Here is a 20578-nt window from a genome sequence, read left to right on the forward strand (position 1 = left end):
TTCTAACTAGTTAAGTATGTCCTTGATATTTCAGAATCTCTCTACTTCTCAGCTAAGAACGTGAAAAGCAGTATCACTGACGAGTAGGTTATTCACAAGGATATTTTGCTAAAGGGCATTGAGATGCGTAACAACGTAATGGAACGTTGTCGTCACAGCAGTGAGAACTGGGGGATGCTGATGATAGGCATTTTTGAGCATTATTTCCCATTTCCACCCCATTGTCAGACTCTGTACAAATGTATTACATAAATAAGTATCGTATGCATCAATTTGCCTTTTGTATTATATGCTGTGGGTGCTGGAGTCTGCCTTGCATACCTGGGAGCACGCTGCTGCTTATAGAAAGCTATTGATGAAGTTCTGTGATTGTGCTGCTACTTTCAAGGGCCCAGGTGCCGGATTTTTTTTTAGGACTTAAGACGGCCCCTTTTGATCTCTGGTTTTATCTGTCAGTTCATCCCTGTCTGAACAGGTCCTTGTCTCCTTTCACTGCAGTAACTATAGCTGCCTTTTCTTGGAAATATAACTGAGTAACTGAAGTGAAACAACTAGCATGTACGGACCAAAGGAGTGCCCTGATTTTCAGAGGTACTGGGAAGAGACTTCAAGTCTGAAGGTGTTTTGTGTTAATAACTGGGTCAGTTAGGTTCTAACGCTCTTCTGGTTGGAAGTTGTGCCCCCTCTCTCAAAGAAAAAGTCCTTCTAGATCAGGCCTCAGAATAAACAAGATTAGATAATGCTTCTTAGGTTTTTGTGCATTTGAGAGTGTGAATAGGAAAGAATCAACCCATTTGTCACCTTCAGACCATTTACTTTGAAGGCCTCTGCAGTCTGTACCCTGTTACCGTATCCAGGCCTGGGACTACTTATTTTCCCTAAACCCTTTGGTTTTGGGGTCTGTATCAGGATGTGGAGACTCGGGTTTGGATTTCAGTCAGGATGAACCGAAGGGACCAAAGCGCAGAGCTAGATTTGCCGAGCCTTTGACGCGGGTCCGAGAAGATGGCTTTCCAGCACGCAGCGTGATCTGCAGCTTGTGTCAAGGCGCTGGATGTCACCCGTGCTCTCGGTACCTCTGCTGCGTGACGCGACATGGCACTGGGGCGTCACGCGTGAAGATCTCGTGCGTCGTTCGGAACCCCTATGTGCAGCTGGCACTTCACCGCCATCCTTTGTCCGGCCATAGGTCTTGGGGGAAGAAACTGGCCGCGGGTAGGCCTTGGTCTTGGCGCACCCCCGCCGCAGGGCGGCGTGTGCCACGCGTGGGGGACAGCTCGGAGGCGCAGGTGCTGTTCGTGGCGGGCGCAGCGCCTCGGCAGGGGAGCGGTCCCGCTGCGCGGGGCGCAGCTCTCCGCACGGCCGCGGCCGCCCCGCGCTGCCGCCCCCTCGGCCCCTCCCGCGGTCACGGCCGGGGGGGTGCTCCGGGTTCCCAGGGCGGTGCCGCCGCGCTCCGCCCCGCCGGGCCCCGCGGCCCGTTGACGCGGCGGGCGGGGCGGAGCAGAGCCTGGCGACGGCGGCGGCCTCGGCAGTGGCGGAGCGGAGCGGGTGGCTGCGGGGCCGGCAGGATGCTGGAGATCCAGCTGGACGATGGCGGCGTGGGGGGGTACCCGGGCGACGATTACTGCTCGGGGTCGGTGATGTCGGAGCGGGTCTCGGGCCTCGCCAACAGCATCTACCGCGAGTTCGAGCGGCTGATCCACTGCTACGACGAGGAGGTGGTGAAGGAGCTGATGCCGCTGGTGGTGACGGTGCTGGAGAACCTGGACTCGGTGCTTACCGACAACCAGGAGCACGAGGTGGAGCTGGAGCTGCTGCGGGAGGACAACGAGCAGCTCCTAACGCAGTACGAGCGGGAGAAGGCGCTGCGCAAGCAGGCCGAGGAGGTGAGCGACGCCGCCCCGCGACCATCTTGGCCGTCCGCCGGGCGGGGGCACCGCGCCGCGGCCCCGCTGCGGCGGAGGGGCGGGCAGGGCCCGCGGTGGAGGCTGCGGCGGGGCCGGCGGGCGAGGCCGCGGGGGCGGCTCGGGCCTTGTGGCCGGCTGGGCCGCCTACCCGCGGGCCTCGGCTCCATCTCCTCGGTCAGCCCGCCGAGGGCCGCGGCGCGGGGACGGCGGGCCGGCTGAGCGGCGGGGTGGCCCCGCGGCAGTGGCCGGCGGCACCTTCTAGAAGGGGAGCGCGGGCGGGCGGCGCGGCCCCGGCACGGCGCGTCCCCCTGCCGGGGCGCGGGGCCGCCGGCCGCCCCCCGCGGCGGGACCCCTCCGGTGGGGCGGGTGGCCTGGCCCGGCCCGGCATCCCCGGCCTGGCGGGGCGTGCGGGCAGGTGCCTCTGCGGCTGCTCCGCCCCTGGGAAGGCAGGAGGGAGAAAGCCGAAACAAAACGGGCTGCAGTCCTGTGGGTTTGAAGTACTCACTTTGGAAAGCCAACGCCACGTAGAGGACTTGACGTTTATGCTAATTTGTGGTTTAAAAAAATACGTTTTAAAATTGGCAATTTCTGTGCTGCCATACAGCTTTTTCAGTGTCAGCAGCAAGATATTTAGTTGGAGCAAAAAATTACCTTTAGAGGGTAGCATCTGATTTTTGAAACTTTTTTTTTACCAAAACTACACCTTGAATCTTAATAAAACAGTTTCCCAAGTTAGCATCTGCGGTTTCCTGGAGAGTGGATTCGCTCCCATGAGAGCCCTGTCAGAACTGCTCAGGTGGGAGGGGGGATTGGAAAGTTGATCATGAGAAGAGCAAACCCCTTTGATGGGAAGCACCAAAAATCCTTGGGTTACAAAGGATGTAGACAGAATAGAGAGGGGAGCTGACTTGTGCTCTGTTTTCTTCCTGCATCTGCACCTGGGCCTGCTGAAATTCAGAACACTTCTTCAGCCATGAATGAGGACTGTGAACCATAGGGTTTGCTGTTTATCCCCTTTAAGTGATAGTCTGTGAACTGGGATAAAGCATTGGTGGTGGAAAAAGTGGGTCACCACAGCATAATCCTCGTTTCACTACACAACTTCTTAAAAAGTATTTTTTTCCCTGTGTTTTAGACTAAGAAAGAACAGAAGATTTCAGATTCAGTAGTCTTACTAGAAGTCAAGTTCTGATTTGATATGGGTAACTAGTGAAATAGCTTTTGAAATGCAGAGCAATGTAAAGGACCATGCAGTTTTTTAACAGATGTGTTCTTGTTGCTTAGTAATCGTGTGCAAGAATCTTGCTAATTTGATGAGGAGGACACTTGCAGTCCATTACTAACACTGAAAGCTAGAGTCAGTCAAGTATTAAGTTTTAGTCCTGAGTTTTAATTTTGTATTAAAGGCCTAATAAGTAATCTTTTAAAATTCTTCTGAATGCATGTAAGGATTGAAACATTATTCTGAGTACATGATACGTATTAAACGTTGTGTAGAGACATTTTGCGGCTTCTGAGAAGGAAATTTTTTTAAAAGTGCACTATTTATGGGGGAAAAAATGGGTCTACAAATGGGGAATGGAACAGTCTGGTTGGAATGATGTTGCATCTTTGGACTTGGGTGCATTTCTGTTCTTGACTTATTGGATACAGGATGTGTTTTCTGGAAGCAAATGGAGTGACATCAGTTACATTCCCTGCAAGGAAACTCAGGAACCGTAGCAGAATACTGTTTGCTAAGATTTAAAAAGCACTGATGCTGCTGCTCTCTGTCATCCTTACGCACAGCTCAATGTAAGTGGGGAAAAAAGTGTCTGCAAGGAGACTGTTACCAAAAAGGAATAGATGATATGCTTTTTATGAGCACAAATCTCATTTGCCTCTACGTGATCCCTGTTACAAGGTCATATATGGGATATATGGCTATTTCCCTCTGCATATAACAAAAAGTACATTATCTGCACCTGTTTCCCATATGCTGCTTACTGTGTAGTAAATTACATGTTATGGAGGTGAAAGTCTATGTATACAGAGAATTCTGCTGTCCACCGGATAATTGTAAACGATATAAAAATAGAATCATGTTTTTCCTACCCAAACGTGTGTTGCTGTTCTATAGTAGTGCCCATAGTAACCAGGGAAGGTCCATCCCACTTCTCAACCAGTGTTCAGCCTCCTGTGCTGCACCTCAAGTCTTGGGGTGAGTTCTTCACTCCTAAGTGGGAGGAGCCTCCTCTGGGAACAGGATTTGACCCCAGTCTTGGTTCCTCTCTGCGTTGAGTGCTAATTACAAGAATTAAAGTGATACTGAGAGGTTGGGGGTTGGAGATGAAAAACTGATCTGTTCTTCTCTTGCAATGTTCTGTCAAAAGACCCTGAGTTATAATTACTTTATATTAGTTACTCATTTCAAAGTAATTGGAACCACAAGTGGGCATTGTTCTCTGGCATAAAAATGTGCATTGTATTGTCTTGTTACCACCGCTGCAGAACCATCAAAACTTGCTTTTTCATCTTTATGCAGAAATCATGCACGAACAGACCTATAGGTATGTTTTGTTAAATTAGGGCTTCCATTTCACTTTTGCTAAATGCTGTAAAGGAAAGTTTTCCTTCTCAATACTTGTCTGTTTCCTTCTCTAAGATGTTTCTATCTATTATCTTTTAAAACAATCTTTGCCAAAAGCAAATTACTGCTTTATTTTCTAAACACTTGGGCTGCAGAGTGACTCTGTATTTTCCACTAGTCCTAAAATAGAGCAGCAGAAGCACCTAGGCAAGTGGATTGAAAGTACAAGTTCCTTGAAATCTGGCAGTGCTGTCAGTCTTTATGATTTTGGGGCTGAGTACACAGTGTTTCAGTTTTCAGTGACGTCCAAGCTACTGAAGATGTGGAGTTGCACCAGATCTTCAGTGGTTTTGGTTTCTTCCATCTGTTTTGTACTATGTATGAACACAGGATAATTATCACTTGCATGGTGTGGTGTTTTGCAGAAGCACAGCGTTGTTTAGTTTGGTGGTCACCTCCTGAGGTCATCTAGTCCAACAGCCCCTGCTCAAACAGGGTCAGCCAGAGCAGGTTGTCCAGCACTGCGTCCGGTCAGAGTTTGAGCATCTCCACAGATGGAGACTCCACAACCTCTTTGGGCAGCCTGTGCCAGTGTTTGACTGCCCTCCCAGTAAAAAAGTGCTTCCTTGTGTTCAGGTGGAATTTTGTGTGGCTTAATTTGTGCCCATGGCCTCTTGTCCAGAGAAGAGTCTGGCTCCCTCGTCTTCCCTCTCTCCCAGGAGGTGCTTAAGCACACTGGTAAGATCTCCCTGAGCCATCTCTTCCCCAGGCTGAACAGCCCCAGCTCTCTCAGCCTCTCTTCCTGTGAAAGATGCTCTAAGTCCATTTACCACCTTTTTGGCCCTGGTATTTGTGGTGATGTATACTAACACATGGTATATATTTATTTTTACTGGATAAGTATTGTTTTTAGCTTGATTCCTTAAGGAAATGAAGCTTATGTGATTGCTCTGTTGGGCAGTTGCCCCCAATAACTTTAGAAGCTAGTGATTACTTTCAGCCATATTTGTTAAAAAAAAAAAAGGGGGGGGGCTAGTTACAAATTTTTTTTTTTTTTTTGTGAAAAGCAGAAGTGAGAAAGGCCAAGTGAAGGTCCTGCCTTGGGGAGAGACAGGCAGAGCTTGCCAGCATGCAGGTCAGTAGCAGGCAGCAGGACAGTTGGCATGTGGGTCTGGGGCAGGTGGGTTCAACTTTTGTTAGCCCATGCAAATACCATCTCTTTCTGATGTCTGCTCAGAAGACATGTAGGGGTAGAGTTGCGATGGGGAAAGGGCTAGGGGACACCAGCAGAAATCCCCAGGGAAAACAAGCTTTATCGGGTCCACTCTGAGACATTTTGTTTTATGTAAGCCACTTTCCTGATGTTCTGAATTCTTCTCTTGAAGAAAACCACCACCATGTACCCTAAGTCCTGGTTTCTGCAGAGTTTGTCTGTCACGTTTGGGCACTAATTCCAAGATGAGCATGCACGTGTAAATGCATGTAAAAACTTTAACAGAAGGGAATCACAGAAGCACGGGGCTGGTTGGTGTACATTAGCATTTGCTTCTTGGAGCTCAGAAAAGCAAGGTGGATCTCTGCCAGACTTGGTACTGGCCTTCTGACCTCTCGTTGCATGAAAACTGCTTCCAGTAAAATTTCATACATTGCAAGGGAATGGTGGTGGCTGTCCAAAGAAACAAAAGGTGCGTTAATAGCAAAGTAAGATGGTGATCGATTGATTTGCAACATTGGTTAATGCTCATTTAACATGCATGTATGTATGGTACAGAAATAAGTACCTACTGCTGGTTAGGAGGCCTGACCCCCTTGTGAAAGGCTTTTGTAGCTTGTGTTTTGTGCTGTGGCAGTCCAGCACCTGGAAACAACCTCCGTTGGAAAGAGGTTAAAGAAATCTCTGTCCCAGTAAATGTGGCTGTCGTGTATAAACGATGACTCTTCTGCCTGGGCTGGTAGGTGTGTTTCCAGGCTGCAGGCACTGGAGGGCAGGTGACGCTGCCCGCGTCAGTGTGGTTGGGCTTTTGCTCGGCTCTGGGAGCGAGGAGCCAGCATGGGACTACATGGCAGAGCCTTCCAGACTGCAGTTCTCAAAGGCTTGACTTGCTGTTGGACCCCACCAAGAGGTGGGCAGTGCTGCTCTGAGCTGCCTGGTGATGTGATGTGAGCTTTGGCAGTGCAGGGACCCCTTGAAGCAGTGTGCCCTGCCGTGTGTGACATTTCCGAGGGGCTGTCTTTTGAATTGTCATCTTATGGGATTCCCCACGACTTTAACTGTACTCTGGGTGCTTGCACAGAATCAGACCGGTTGAGGTTGGAAGGGATCTCTGGATGTCATCTAGTCCAACCACCTTGCTCAAACAGGGTCATCCCGAGCAGGTTTCACAGGACCGTGTCCAAGGAGCATTTGAGTATCTCCAAGGATGGAGACTCCACCACCTCTCTGGGCATCCTATGCCAGGGCTTAGTCACCCTTACAGTGAAAAAGGGTTTCCTGACGTTCAGAGGGAACCTCCTGTGTTCCAGTTTAATGCCCCTTGCCTCTGGTCCTGTCACTGGGCACCACTGAAAAGAGCGTGGCTCCGTCCTCTCTGCACCTTCTCTTCAGGTATTTATATGCATTGGTGAGATCTCCCTGAGCCTTCTTTTATCCAGGTGCTCCAGCCCCTTCTTGATCCTTGTGGCCCTTCCCAGGACTTTCTCCAGTATGTCCCTGTCTCTGTTGTGCTGGAGAGCCCAGCAGTGGACACAGCACTCCGGGTGGCCTCACCAGTGCTGAATAAAGGGGAAAGATCACCTCCTTGACCTGCTAGCAATAGCAGAGGATACCATTCATTGTTTTTGCTGCAAGGGCACATTGCTGGCTCATGTTCAACTTGGTGTCCACCAGGACCCCCAGTTTTCTGCCAAGCTGGTTTCCAGCTGGGTGGCCACAGCATATAGTGGTGCCTGGGGTTGTGCTTCCCTACGTGCAGGACACAAAAAGGACTTGAACTGTAAAAGCCCTTTGCTGGTGTTGCCACTGTGGGATTTGTGTTCGAGAGCTGGGTGACATCCTTTCCCACTTCCAAAAAAAAGCAAACATCTCCATCTTCTGATGGCATGTTGCCATGGCCATCACTTCCTCTTTATGGCTTGCTATTTGCATTGTTGTTTTACATGATAAGCATGTTCACTTACCAATATTTTATTTTTATGTAGTAGTTGGAGATGCCTCCGGTGTTTTGTTTGAAAATCAGTGGGCATAGCTTTGGGAAGAGATAGTCCTTTGTGAGAGGCATGGACTGTAGTTGTGCCTGTTGTAGTTTCTGTGTGGCTTACGATTCTTAAAGAGCTCTTCAGCTGGGTGGCAATATTGCAAGTTCACTAGCTTCTATCTGCATCTCAAACAACAGAAAGGTTTTTGAAACCTCCCCCCAGTTTGTTAAGGGATACTTTAAATACTGTCCCTCCCTTGTACACTAATTCCCTTTAAGAAGATGGTGAGGAAGGGTGATAAAAGTGATGCTCTGTGCTCCAAGCTCTGGTGTTCTCCGCTGTGAGTGCTTTTTCCCCTTTCTGCCTTGTATTTTCTTTCTCTGTGAAATGAATCGCAGCCTGGGAAGGCACTTTCTGTTTCCCCACCCTGAAACCTGACCTCACAAATGGCTGATTAATGGGAGTTTCTGCAGCTTGATGCTGACCTCATAGCATCGAAGGAGGAAAGCATTTGGGAATAGCAGATACCAGATAGAGAAAGGATTTGTGTTTCATGTGGACCTTTTCCACTATATGCAGTTGAAAGTAACTGGCAAGCATGAAATGCAGACTTACGGCACAGCCGTCTATGTACAGGATCTGTCTCTGTAGTCTTCAGACTCCTTTTCATCCATTCCTGGAGCCTGTGGGCACTGTCAGATTTCACCAACAGAATGAGCAGCAGAATCTATGTCATTATTGGAGGGTTCTTGCAATTTACCTAGAGTTCTCTTTTGCAGTTGTCTTGATTTACAAAAAGTGTTGGTCCCGGAGGAACTAGATTCTTCATTTTCGTGAAAAGTACTGTAATATTTGTAATGCTTTTTTTCTACTGAGCATATTTACGATACTTTCCTCCTTACTTGTTGTAAGGTTCCAAAATATAACCATTTAGTTGTTCCAAAGTAAAAACCAACACAAGTGTGAGCGTGTGTAAAGTGATCCCATGTCTTCTGCGTGAGATGAACCTTAAATCATTGGGGTTTTAATAATCTTTTCTCATTTTTCTCCTATGTCTTTTGTCAGTGATATCACTTGAACATGATTCAGAATTGATCACAGTATTGCAGATTATGATTAAAACTTAACAACTGAAGATAATAAAATTGACTCCATACATTTAGAAAGTATGGAACAACAACAAAATGTTTCTGGAGACCCCTGTGTTTCAAGTTCATATCTAAGTAGGCAATGTTAGTTATAAAAATTCTAATTTTATCCTTTCCCTCTTAAATGGTAAAATAAACTCACTAGCCATCCTTACCAATAGCGACAACCTCGTCACTGCTTTGGCCTATGATCAGTACATCCACCGTGTGAAGGATGGTAATCTTTGGATTCTGAGCACGCCTTTCCTTACAAAAAATTGTAGCAATAAAACTAAATAGGATTGTAAGCCAAAGATTTAACATCCTGTTGCATGTCTCCTGATGCAGGACTAGGATTGATGTTAATGCACATAACAGTGATAGGGATAATAATTTCCTTCCCCTGAAGGTGAAGTGGGGGCGTTTGCTGGGAAATAATGAAATGGTCCCTTTTCTCTACTCGGATGTGAGGGTTGAGAGCTGCCTCTGCAAGCGGAAGGAGGGTTTGCTGCAGTTCTAGACTGGTTCCTGTCCTGCCCCAGCCCCTGTCAATATGACACCCGGGAAGAGGTTTAAGAGCAGCAAGAGTAGCCACTCTCTTCCCTCTCTACAGTGTGATTTTAGTATTATGGCAGTCTGCCCTTTTTTATTTGCTTTGTTCTTTGCGCATCACTCCATCAGGAGTAAGGTGGGTCGGCACGTGATAGGGTGCGGACAGGGGTGACAGTGCGGATGAAACCCAGGCTGGCAGCAGTGCAGCATCCTGGAAGATGCAGGATGTGCCAATCTGTTCCTGGGACCTCCTCTCCTGTGGGATCTGTCTCAGTGGCGGACTAGTCAGTGCTGGTTTGAGATGCAGGAGGGAGATGTGTCCTGCTGGTGAGAAGCCAGGCTGGTCCTATGGAGGAGTACCAAATGCAGACTAAGAGCTAAAATGCCAGATGTAATGCTTTCCATTTTTTTTCTCTGCCTAAGCCCAGAAGTAGCGTGTCCTTTCCTCCACTTTTTTGATCTCCCCATAAAAAGTTTGTGTGCAGAATGCTTTTTTTTAATGTAAAAACGGTAGATTTTTTTTAGCATATTAGAGATGTTGTTATATGACAAACAGTTGTTGGAAAGCCACTTGCAAAAAACTCTTGATTAGCTATTCTACATTTTTCTAATAAATGGTACGGAGTCTGCACTGATTAGATGAAATGAATTTGAAGACTCTTTAGTTTACAAGTTTTATTAATTTAAAGAAAGCTAACAAAATAGATTTGTGACAGGCAATAGAAACTGACTATATGATATGTGTTTCTAAATCACTTCTTCATGAGGAATCAGGCTTTCCAAACTTAATGCCCATCAGTCCTTGCCATCTGGTTACCCTACTTTAGTCTCACTAATCTGGGAGGAAAAAAAATTCTATAGCCAAACACAGATCCTCATACAAATCCTCTTTATGGCACTTATTAATATTCATCAATATTAGAGTGTGTTATTAAAAAATACCTTTAAAGTAAAATTAATCTGAGCAAGCACTATGAGCTGTTACTTATTTAAAGAGCAATTCAAGATAATATTTTGGATGTTAGTTGATGCTGATGATCAGGGATCATGGCCAGCTTCCCCTCAACAGGTTTACCAGCATAAGTCAAATTGTAATCTCCAAGTGGGCTTTGATGAGAAGCTTTTTTTTTTGTCTCTTGATGAAATGAAGCAGGCTGCTTTGTGGTCACTTTCTGCTCATGGCTCTCCAGGTGGATTTTTCAAGGATGTTGTTGGGACGTGCTAGGTGTATGAAGGCAGAACTTAGCACTGGGGTTTCAGGAGGCAGACTTGTAAGAGAAAAGCCAAGAAGGTCAGGGAAGATTCAGACTTACTACCATTGCAAACGAATTTAAATAACTGTGATGACTGAAGTTTCAAGAAAAATCCTTAGCCAGTCTTCACTTTTCTGAGAATGATGCAATCTTTCATCTAGCAGAGGCAGCCTGGCACTTTTGGTCTTCCTCTTGCCTGCTGAGGAGGATGAAAATGGCACACATCTCCATCATCATCGGTTGTCATGGTGCCTCTGACCAGTTTTAGCAAGCTAGATCCTTTCATGCCTCTGAGGAGGGAGAGTGAGATGTCTCAGGCAAGAGCAGCTGCTCTGTTCCTGTTCTTATCTCCTCCTGCAGAGTCCTGGAGTTCACATGGAGAGTGCTGGCCAGGCAGTGGCTGCTCTGCGTTGACTTCAGGTGGTGAAGTAATGTCTGAGCAGCCAGCTGGACCCTCTCCCGCATTCCCCAGCAGGAGCCTGCATGGCATTTCCAGGTGACTGCACCATGGTACTCCAATACTTGCATCACGTTGTGCGTGCAAGCCTCATGGGCTCAGCCTGTGTCACGCTGACTGTGTCCAGCCCTTGCTTACCACTGTGCGAGGACCAGCAGATGTATGTCAGGCTGCCATTTCATCTATCTGCTTCTTGATCAACAGGGATTGTGGTTCTAGTCCAGTCTTTCAAACAGATAGACCATCAGTCTGAGATTGCACATTGATGTTGGGAAGATTGACAGGTAATCTGCATGTCCAGAGGTGCCACACATGGGCCGTAACAAACACTGCAGTTCTATATTTTGTGGTGGAAAATCCTTTCTTTCCTGCAAGGAGGTGGTCAGCTTTCAAAATTGATGCATTGGGTGTGGTATTCTGTTTGTCTGCAGTTTACTTTTCAGCCTGTTGGGCTGCAGGGTGTTCAGAATTATATCTGTGGAGCTGTGTCTTGCTTTCCGGGACAGGTTGCTTTAGTTCAGGTATCAGTGGGAAGCACTGGACCTTTTGCTCCTGAGCTGGATGGTGACGTGGTCTCACTGGTCGTGGACAGCTGCTGGTGTCTGCCTTCTCTCCCAGTGCCCTGATTTGAAGGGACCTGCTCAAGGCAGGATGCGATGCTCACCTCCTCTTTGTGACGTGAACACTAATTGCCTCTCGGTGCTGAAGCAGATCTGCTCACCCCACCCTGGGGACGGGAGGCACCGTAGCAGCATCAAAACAGGCTTGCCAGCCCTTCCATCTGCAGTGTTTTGGGGAAAAGTTTTCCTGTTAGACACATGCCGAAGTCCTCCCAAAAGCTAATTGTTCATAGTAATTGTAAATCCTAATTTTAAATGGGAAAATTAACTAATCTGTTAATGATTGGATATTTCCAAGGTACATGGCCCAGAGGCACATTAGCTTTTTGCCCTCTTTTTCAGAGTCTGTCTGAAATTTTTTATTCTGGGATTCTGTGCTTGAAGAAGGACTGAAAGGGTTCGTGTGCAACACATTTATGAACAGCACATTCAGAAACAACACATTTAAAAGAATGGAGAACTTCTTCCCATATGGGATCCATTTCAGGATATTTTACAGTTTTCTTTCACTACTCAATGGTAGCTTGGAAAATAATCCAAATATTTGTTTTGTTTGAGCTAAAACAGAACCCTCTGATTTTTATTTAGTTGTTAATCATTGTGAAATACATTGTGTTTTCCAGAAAGTGGGACACTGCGACGTGTTTAAAGAATGAGCAATCTAAATTCAGTGTGCCATAGCAAACGGAGATGGGGAGTAAGGCAAGAGGTGTGTGGTGGGTGCAGGTGCACATGTTTGCATGCACAGGACTAGAAGATGGTGAAAATGGCTGGTTACTCGTGGCACATCTCGTAAACAGAGTTCTGTCTCTAGAGCTGCAATTGAGAAGGCAAGTGCCTGTTTTCAGGAGAAACCTCCCTAGGTTGAGGAGTGGGTAGGCAGAGTTGGTGGTATTCATTGTAGAGATGCCCATGGTGGTAAAATTAAGAGGAATCTGGCGCTCTCAGCATTTATTTTGGTGCATATGTTCCCCTCCAGCATTAAGGAAACTCTGTAGATTGTGTTTCAGAGTATCAGGGCTAAAATCAGTGAGTGGTTTCAGAGCTAAGAGATTTTCAGGTAACTGATACATTAAGTAGCACTTTTCTTACTAAGTCTTAAGGAGTTTTATATTTCATGGTGATGATGGCATTGATTGACTGCCTCGGCCTGGGTCTGCCTTCCCATTTTACTACATTTATTGTTGCTAAGTTTCAGAAGCCCGTGGAATGGATTGTTTTTTTTGTTAGTGAAATGTCCATTGATTTATATTGGGTGTGATGGAGTTTTTCTGATGTCTTTCTCTATATAGTCTAAATTTGACCTTCCAAAATCTAGTTATAAAGCTCATCTGAAGCTTCACTAGAAAAGAAAGTAGCACTGTATCCAATAGGAGGGTTAAATTCCAACCCCAAGCTGTCAGAAGTTGTTTCTCACTGGTTCGATGCAATTTGGCTCTATGTATATATAAAATAAGGAAACACAGTATTTACACACATATTGCTTAAGAAATTATGTTAGTCATACTTCTTACTGCATTTTCATTTTATTAGAAAATGGCGAAATAATACTTTTTCATTTGTGATTTGAACGCAATTGTGTTCAACAGATACTTTCACATTCAATCTCTAAGTATTTACATTTAAAAGCATATTCAATTTAAACTAAAATGTTACTTTTATCCATTGATTTGTATATACCTTGTACTAGGTGCCTTCTGCCTCCAGAAATCTCTACTTACTAGCATAACTGGAGAAGTCTGCTTCGAAGGGGTTTCCTGGCATGGCAGAGTCCTGCAGCACCTACAGATCTGCACAGGGGAGATAGAACTTGTGGTGGCCCGGCTGTGGACGGTCTTTGGTTTCACTAGTTGTCCTCTTTCTGGAGGTTCCGGTCCAGCAGAACACATCACACATTCAGCTTCAGGGTCATCACGGGCTCCATCGACTGCCACGGTGATCATGGTCGTGATGTTGGGGTTGTCCATCTGGTGATGGCTGTCAGCTTCATTCCTTCCTTGGGGGCTGCATCCCTATTCTAGGGCCCTGCCATGGGTGCACAGGCAGTGGACCTTGCCCTTCCCACCAGCCTGCTACCCATTCTGCTGGAGTCTCGATGGCTGCTGTGCTGCTCACTCGCACGGTTGTCTTTGGCAAATCTTCTACTCACTTTTTAAATCTATAAAATAATTACTTAAGCACCTCTCAGGATAGCTATGTAGTTTAAACACAATTTTTCATCACAGCCACCTTTTGTAGCAGCATTAAATGCAATTGCATCATCTTTGTAATTCCAGTTATTTGAAACACTGCCTACATTTTACCAGCCGCACCCAAGTCTCACCTCCCTGGTTTCTTCCCTTTTTCTTCCTTCAGCTGGGTTGCTTTTGTAGTGTGTAGCCTGAGTTGGATTGAAATTGCCACATAATTTGCACCATAATTCCAGATACAAAAATATATACAAATACATTTTGGTCCTCACAAAGGAATAAAGGTTTACATTACTAGCTTGCATAATTTTGATTATTTTTTTTCCTTATTAAAATGTTTGATCCATTAATATTTATTTCATTATCCATTGTTATCCATGCTCTGTTTCAGTTCAACATTTAAAAGCAGTGAATCAGTATCTTTTATCTCCCTGAATGGAGGCTCGTGCTAAGCTATGCAGGAAGCAGAAAACTGTGACTTCAATAGTGCAATGTCATGCATGAGAAAATTTAGAAAGAAAGAAAAAAAGAGTTTGGATAGTGGTTGTTGGGTGCTCTTCACTTGCTGTACTTGTGGTATGGTGATCTCTATGATTTGGGAGAAAATTAACAGCTACGCTCTTGAAATAAGGAAAGTTATCTTAAACTACTATTTACCGTGTAATTTTATTGAGAATGCCTCTATCCAAGTGTCCAGCTTTCATAGTACAGCCTGTTGTGGAAGCAATGTGTGAAGTAGGAGGTCTGTGTGTTTCATGACGTGATGGGTGTCCAGCATCCCTTTAGCATCCACTGTTGTTTTAATACTGAATGATCTATTGCTATCTGTTTATACACATACACATATAGTATTAGTATTAAATATGTCTGTAGCTATAGCATGTATAGTTATAGCACTGAGGAGTGTCTTGGTTTAAGTTGAGTTAGTCCAGACTGGATCCCTATGGACTTCTTACCGCATGGTAATTTTTGCACCAAATCTGTAACTGTTTTGCCTCTAGCATTCTTAGAAAGGCACCCACTCTTAATTAAAAACTTAAGACAAAAACACTGGAAGGGACTTCCTGGGTTAGCATGTCCAGACCCTTGGTATTGCAGGCAATTGAGTTATATAATCTGTTTCATAAATATATCAAGCTTTGTCTTAAAACCATTAAATATCCTGCCTCTACTCTTCTGGAAGGTAACCTTCTTCTAAATTGCAGTAGAGGGTTTTTTGTTTATTCACAGCCTAGTTTTACTAGTTTGTTCTTCTTCCAGCATTGTCTTTTAGTAAGTTTTCCCTCTATCAAATATTTATGTCTTTGCTGTGCTAATGGAAACTGGTCCTGCCCTATCTTGGTCTCTGCTTGCTAGGTGTTCACTTGCCGAAGAAGGTGGGCAAGCTGGCCTGCGCCGTCCTGCTAGCATGGAGGTGCCAGTGTGTCACCTGTCCAGCCTAGTCTTGTTCTAGGGATTCCCTCATCCCTCTCTTCCTTGAGTAACACTTAGCCACATCTGGTGCTTGGGCTGATCCTCCCTGAGAGGTAGGAGGAATTTCCAGGAACATCTCACCAGTGCTTCGTACAGTGGTGTGAATGCTCTCGTGGGAGTGTCCCAGTGTCACGTTGTCTTTTTCAAAGTTCTAGTAGTAGCATTTATCTGAGGACTGTCATCTTCACTAGGATGGTCCAGTGCAGTCTTGTGTGGCACAGAATGGCAGGAAGTGGCAGCCTCTTTGCCCTCCTCATGCTGCAGTTGCATCTGGCCCAGCGCATGTCACCATGGGGCCCGATTAAGTAATTGTTCTGTCATCAGCTCCTTCCTCTTGACCCTCCTCATCACAGCAGAAATGGCTCTCCCTATGTGTGTGCCTTTGCACTCGTGTGCTGTTCAGTCCTGGTATTGCTCTGGTCTTCAGTATCATCCAGTTCTTCCCCTGTGATAGTTTGGATTTTTTAGTGCTGATGGCACCACCTGGCCTTGTGTCATCTGCAAGACTTCACAGTCGCACCTCCTTTCTTGTTGGTCGTGCTTACCAGTGGAAATACAGGACAAGGCTGTTCTCAAGGCAGTTTTGAGAAGAACTCCACTAGCAGCCCATCCCTTCTTTGTCCAACCCTTTCCTCCACCGCATCTTCTGTCCCAAGGAAGCATGTAGTTAGTCCCACCAGGAGATGTGAGTGGCAAGATGGGTGAACTCTGTGTCTTGGGCACAGTTGGAGCAGGGTTGAGGGTGTGGGAGGGTCCCTTCTGCCTCTCCTGGCTATGCTGTAGGACCAGGCCTACTTCATGGAGAGAATCTTAAGAGAAAAGTGATCTTCCTTTGAAAAAAGACTCAAATCCCTTGGAATAGGAGTATAGAATATGGTAATCTTTGCATAAATCGACAAAAAAGACATTTATTTCACAGAAGGTATTTAAGGACCAATCTATGACTATAGAGTATCTAGCAGGTAAAAGATGTCTTTTTGACTAATTGAAGTTAGCAACAGGAACAAAAATTTTTACCGCCAAGCTCTGCAGATGTAAAGGAAATGCTATTTCACTAGAAGATGGTATGCTTTTATGGAGATGGAAATGTTCCTTCAGGAGTGCCTTTGTCTTTTGAAGATGATAGCAAAGATTGAGACAGAGGGCATAGCTCAGAGCATCTTTCCATCACAAAACTGTGTACTGTGTGTCTTTTGGACTAATAAATTCTACAAACTACGCTATAAATACAGTTAAATGGCATTAATATGTCAGAAAAAATGGGAAGGAGGAGGAAAGGGCTGTTCTCTTTTATGATGTTTTGGTTGTTCTACTAATAAATGGCCTTGTTCACGGTCAGCTTTATTTGAGGTCGGAGACCTCAGCCAAGGAAGGCTGATACTTATTTTTCCATATTAAATGTGTATTTATGTGTAAGCATCTTCATGTGAATCAGTGTTATGTATATTAAGTATTCAGTGTAGAAGTATTAATATAATCATGCATTCCTAATATAAAACACCTCCTGGTCCCAAGGCTGATGTGTAACATAAGTTGTACTGTGGTTTGAACTTCAGTCCAAGCTCTCCAATGAAAATGTAAGTTTTTATATCACAACTGTCACAAGTGTGATTGCCTAATTGCCAAATACACTAGAAATGGGGAACTCTGAGTACAAGAAGAGACATTGGAGAACACAGTTGTGATTTGCTGAGTTTTGTGATAAGTGTAGGATAATATTTTGAACAAGCATGAAATTTGAGATGGTAAATTAATTATCTGTGAGTTTTAGAAAGTGTGGTGTACTCAGGGGTTTTAAATTGTTGATTGCTTCATTTCACAGCTGCAGCTGAACTTTTCAGCTTGTGGACTGCTGTTTGTCAGTGCACTTGTGGGAGTGTTACAGTTTGGTCTTTTGAACTACGTCTTATAAAATTAATGCTTGAGATAGCATCTTGTTTTGTGGTAACTAAGATCCATCTGAGATGGAGAAGATATGGGCTTTTATTGGAATTTACACTTACTGATTGCATATTTTCTTGTGGCACGGTGGCTGTTTGGTGTGTCTTTTATATGGATTACAGATATACTGGGGTTTCACTGCATGTTGATACTGCCGGGGAGCATCCAGGCTGCAGGGGGATCCAGGGTTCGCTCTTCAGGTGCTGTGGCTGGGATTGACCTGGGTCACCTGGTCAAAAATTCATGTCATGTTAGATACAACACATTGGAAATTCAGGTATACTTTTATCACTGTGTATGGGCTGATGGCCATATCTCTGTATTTGTGTAAGGGTACATTTCAGCTGTTGAGACCAGTGAGGGAGAGTGGCTTTAAATATTTGCAAAACCTTTGTTTTCACAAGGGAAGCACTATATATGCCTGTACTGCCTCTCTTCTTGATAGAAACTAGGAATGTTTTCATGCAATGGAGTCAAGTTAATGTTGACGTAAGGTAGACAAGACTCAATTCCTTAATCTTCTACTTCAGCTTTGCTAAATAAATGACTTGACTTTATATAAAATGCCTGTAGGGATAAAAATCTGAACATCTATTCATAGTTAGAGATTTTTAACTATTTGTTGATTTTTTACACAGCTCTCTGATGCAGCGACTTTTTAGAAGAGCATTAATGTAGGCTGGCTCATAAAGTGAGGAGAATTCCTTTGATATCAACTATTGAAATGGAGGTTATTTCCCAAGGGAGTGTTTTGCTCATGACCACCGCAATTTGGAGAAGTGGCTTAATTTAAAGATTCTTTTTCTGATTGTCAAAAGATTTAGCGCTCTGTTCCTGAGGCTCTGGCGTTTTTGGTATCCAGCTGTGGCCGTTGCCTGTACAGGAGCTACAGTAAGAAAGTGTGACTTGATTTGAGTGTCAAATACTATATGGTAGACGTCTGCTTCGTGCGGCAGTAAATCTCTCTTCCTGAAGTTGCTGTTGAGTGAAATGGCACCTGTTAAAGAGAGCAGAACAAGGTCTTCACCTTGAGTGGCATCTGATACTCATCAGCAGTAGGCCTGATAATGGGACTGGAGACTTGGTTTTGAACAAGTCAGAATTCAGATAGCCAGGAGTCGGCCTCTTTCTTTGTCGTGGCTTTCAAAGACAAAATACTGTCAACACAACTCCCTAAATTGCCAACCTAATTAGGTGCTGTCAGGAAGCTGTGAGGTGGACTACACAACCGGCATTGCTTCCCTTGTCTGTCCGCTTCCTGCATGTGAGGTGACCCCTCTTGGGAAGTCGCACGCAGCACGAGGCCTTCCCCACATCACCAACAGACCTCTCTTTCCTAGTGGATGTCTCTGCCAGGTGTGTATTCCTTGCTTCTTCATGCAGTGCTGCTTTTGTACCCACAGCATTGCCATCTGCCAGCACGAGGGGACGGGTCTGAGACTGAACCCCCGATGCTCCTTTCGGTGTGCAATACCATTCCACACACTACAGATTAAGGCCACGTAATGAGATTTCTGCATGTATGTGCATCTCTGGCTCTCTGCTTGATTGATCACTGATGTGATGATTTCTGATTATATGCTACTATTTTTAGTCATTTTCTTCCTTTGCAAAAGACAGCTAACAGGAAGCCAAATGATCTGCATTGTACCACTGCTTTTCAGAGCGATACTCATTATTCTGCCGTAAGATGATTTTATGCTAGATATCTTCCCTGTAAAGACTAGTGTGTGAGCCATTTTTGTTTGCCGTAATCCTGGGTTATTACAGACCAGTTATCGTGCTTGAAATCTGGGGATAGAGGCTAGCAGGAAAAAAGCCATGTGACTAATCTTTATATATAGCACTTTCATACTCCAGTTTTCTTAGATTGCTGAGATGATTAACTGTTTAACTGTTCATATTGAGAAATTACTCTTTGAAAGCAAGTGTATGCGCTGTGGAAAAATAGTAAAAAAGTAGAGATATTAATGCTGTGGTCAGCTTTGCTGTTGAGAACTACTGAGAGTGTGGGCTGTTTCTTCTTCCAGTGCACCCATGCACTTTGTCATAGTGGGATCAAACCCTGCGCTCCCCCCCCCGCAAAAACAAACGACTGGAAAAAATTTTTAGTGGAATTGTCTGATCCTTTTTATTTCTGTTTTCTGAATGTCTTTACCTCATCTCCATAAAGATGGAGCTGGGAGCTGTGAAATCACCGAGGTGTGAGTCTGAACTGAGCTCTGTGCAGTGAAACCATCAGAGAAAATCAGTTGCAGCACCTAGCTCTGCATATGAGAAGCCCCTTGAAATCAACGGCAGCTCACAGCAGCAAGTTAAGCCTGTGATTCTTCACCAGCACCATATTTTTTTTTTTTTTGCCTCTTGGCAGTACTAAAGTGAAAGAATGCAGTCAGCAAATCTGCATTTCAGTTTTTAAACTTAGTACCCTGGGCATTTTAATTTGTGGCAGAGTTCTTTGTAAATAGTGTGTCTCAGTTATTTTAGGATGTCTTTAAAAAGTCTATAAGGCTATGCTGTTGGCATATGGTTGGGGTTTTTTTTTTGGCCCTCTATTATCCTGTCAAATATTTTAAGTTTATAATGAAGTAAGAGTAATATCTGCAGTACCTGCTTTCAGTAAGTCATTGGAATTTGTACTATTTCTGAGGCTGGAAGTATGAATTTGATTCATGTGAATATTCTTTTCCCTTATGAAGGCTTGCTGATTTTAGTTAGCACCCACAGAGACGTGGAGCTTCATTTTTGTGCATGGAACCGCAGCATTTAGATAGGATTGGCTGTGCACAAACTCAGATTCATAGAATCACAGATTCATTTAGGTTGGAAAAGACATTTAAGATCAAGTCCAAGCATTAACCTAGTGCTGCAGAGTCCACCACTAAACCATGTGCCTAAGTGCCACATCTACATGTCTTCTAAATCCCTGCAGGGGTGGTGACTCAACGACCTCCCTGGGCACCCTGTTCCAGTGCTTAATAACCCTTCCGGTGAAGAAACTTTTCCTAATACCCAGTCTAAACCTCCCCTGGTGCAACTTGAGGCCATTTTCTCTCATCCTGTTGCTAGTTACTTGGGAGAAGAGACCAACACCTACCTCACCACAACCCCTTTTCGGGTAGTTGTAGAGAGCGATGAGGTCTCCCCTCAGCCTCCTCCAGGCTAAATAACCCCAGTTCCCTCAGCCCCTCCTCGTAAGACTTGTTCTCCAGACCCCTCACCAGCTTTGTTGTCCTTCTTTGGACATGATGCCCTTCTTTAAATGAAAAACGTAAGAAACAAAACTAATCCAGAA

At 45.0% G+C, this 20578-nt stretch overlaps 1 protein-coding gene across 1 annotated transcript in view; it reads left to right on the forward strand.

Moving 5' to 3' along the window:
* Positions 1-1552: 1552 nt before the first annotated feature.
* MAPK8IP3 (mitogen-activated protein kinase 8 interacting protein 3) overlaps positions 1553-20578 on the forward strand; it is a gene marked incomplete at its 3' end in the record, with an annotated part of 77830 nt that continues 58804 nt past the window's right edge. Inside the window, exon 1 of the mRNA XM_082006801.1 lies at positions 1553-1886. Within this exon, the coding sequence (XP_081862927.1) occupies positions 1569-1886 (318 nt within the window). The 5' untranslated portion in view covers positions 1553-1568. The remainder of the gene's footprint in view (positions 1887-20578) is intronic.

Source organism: Phaethon aethereus (genome assembly GCF_964289735.1).
Source record: "Phaethon aethereus genome assembly, chromosome: 15".
NCBI classification, from domain to species: domain Eukaryota; kingdom Metazoa; phylum Chordata; class Aves; order Phaethontiformes; family Phaethontidae; genus Phaethon; species Phaethon aethereus.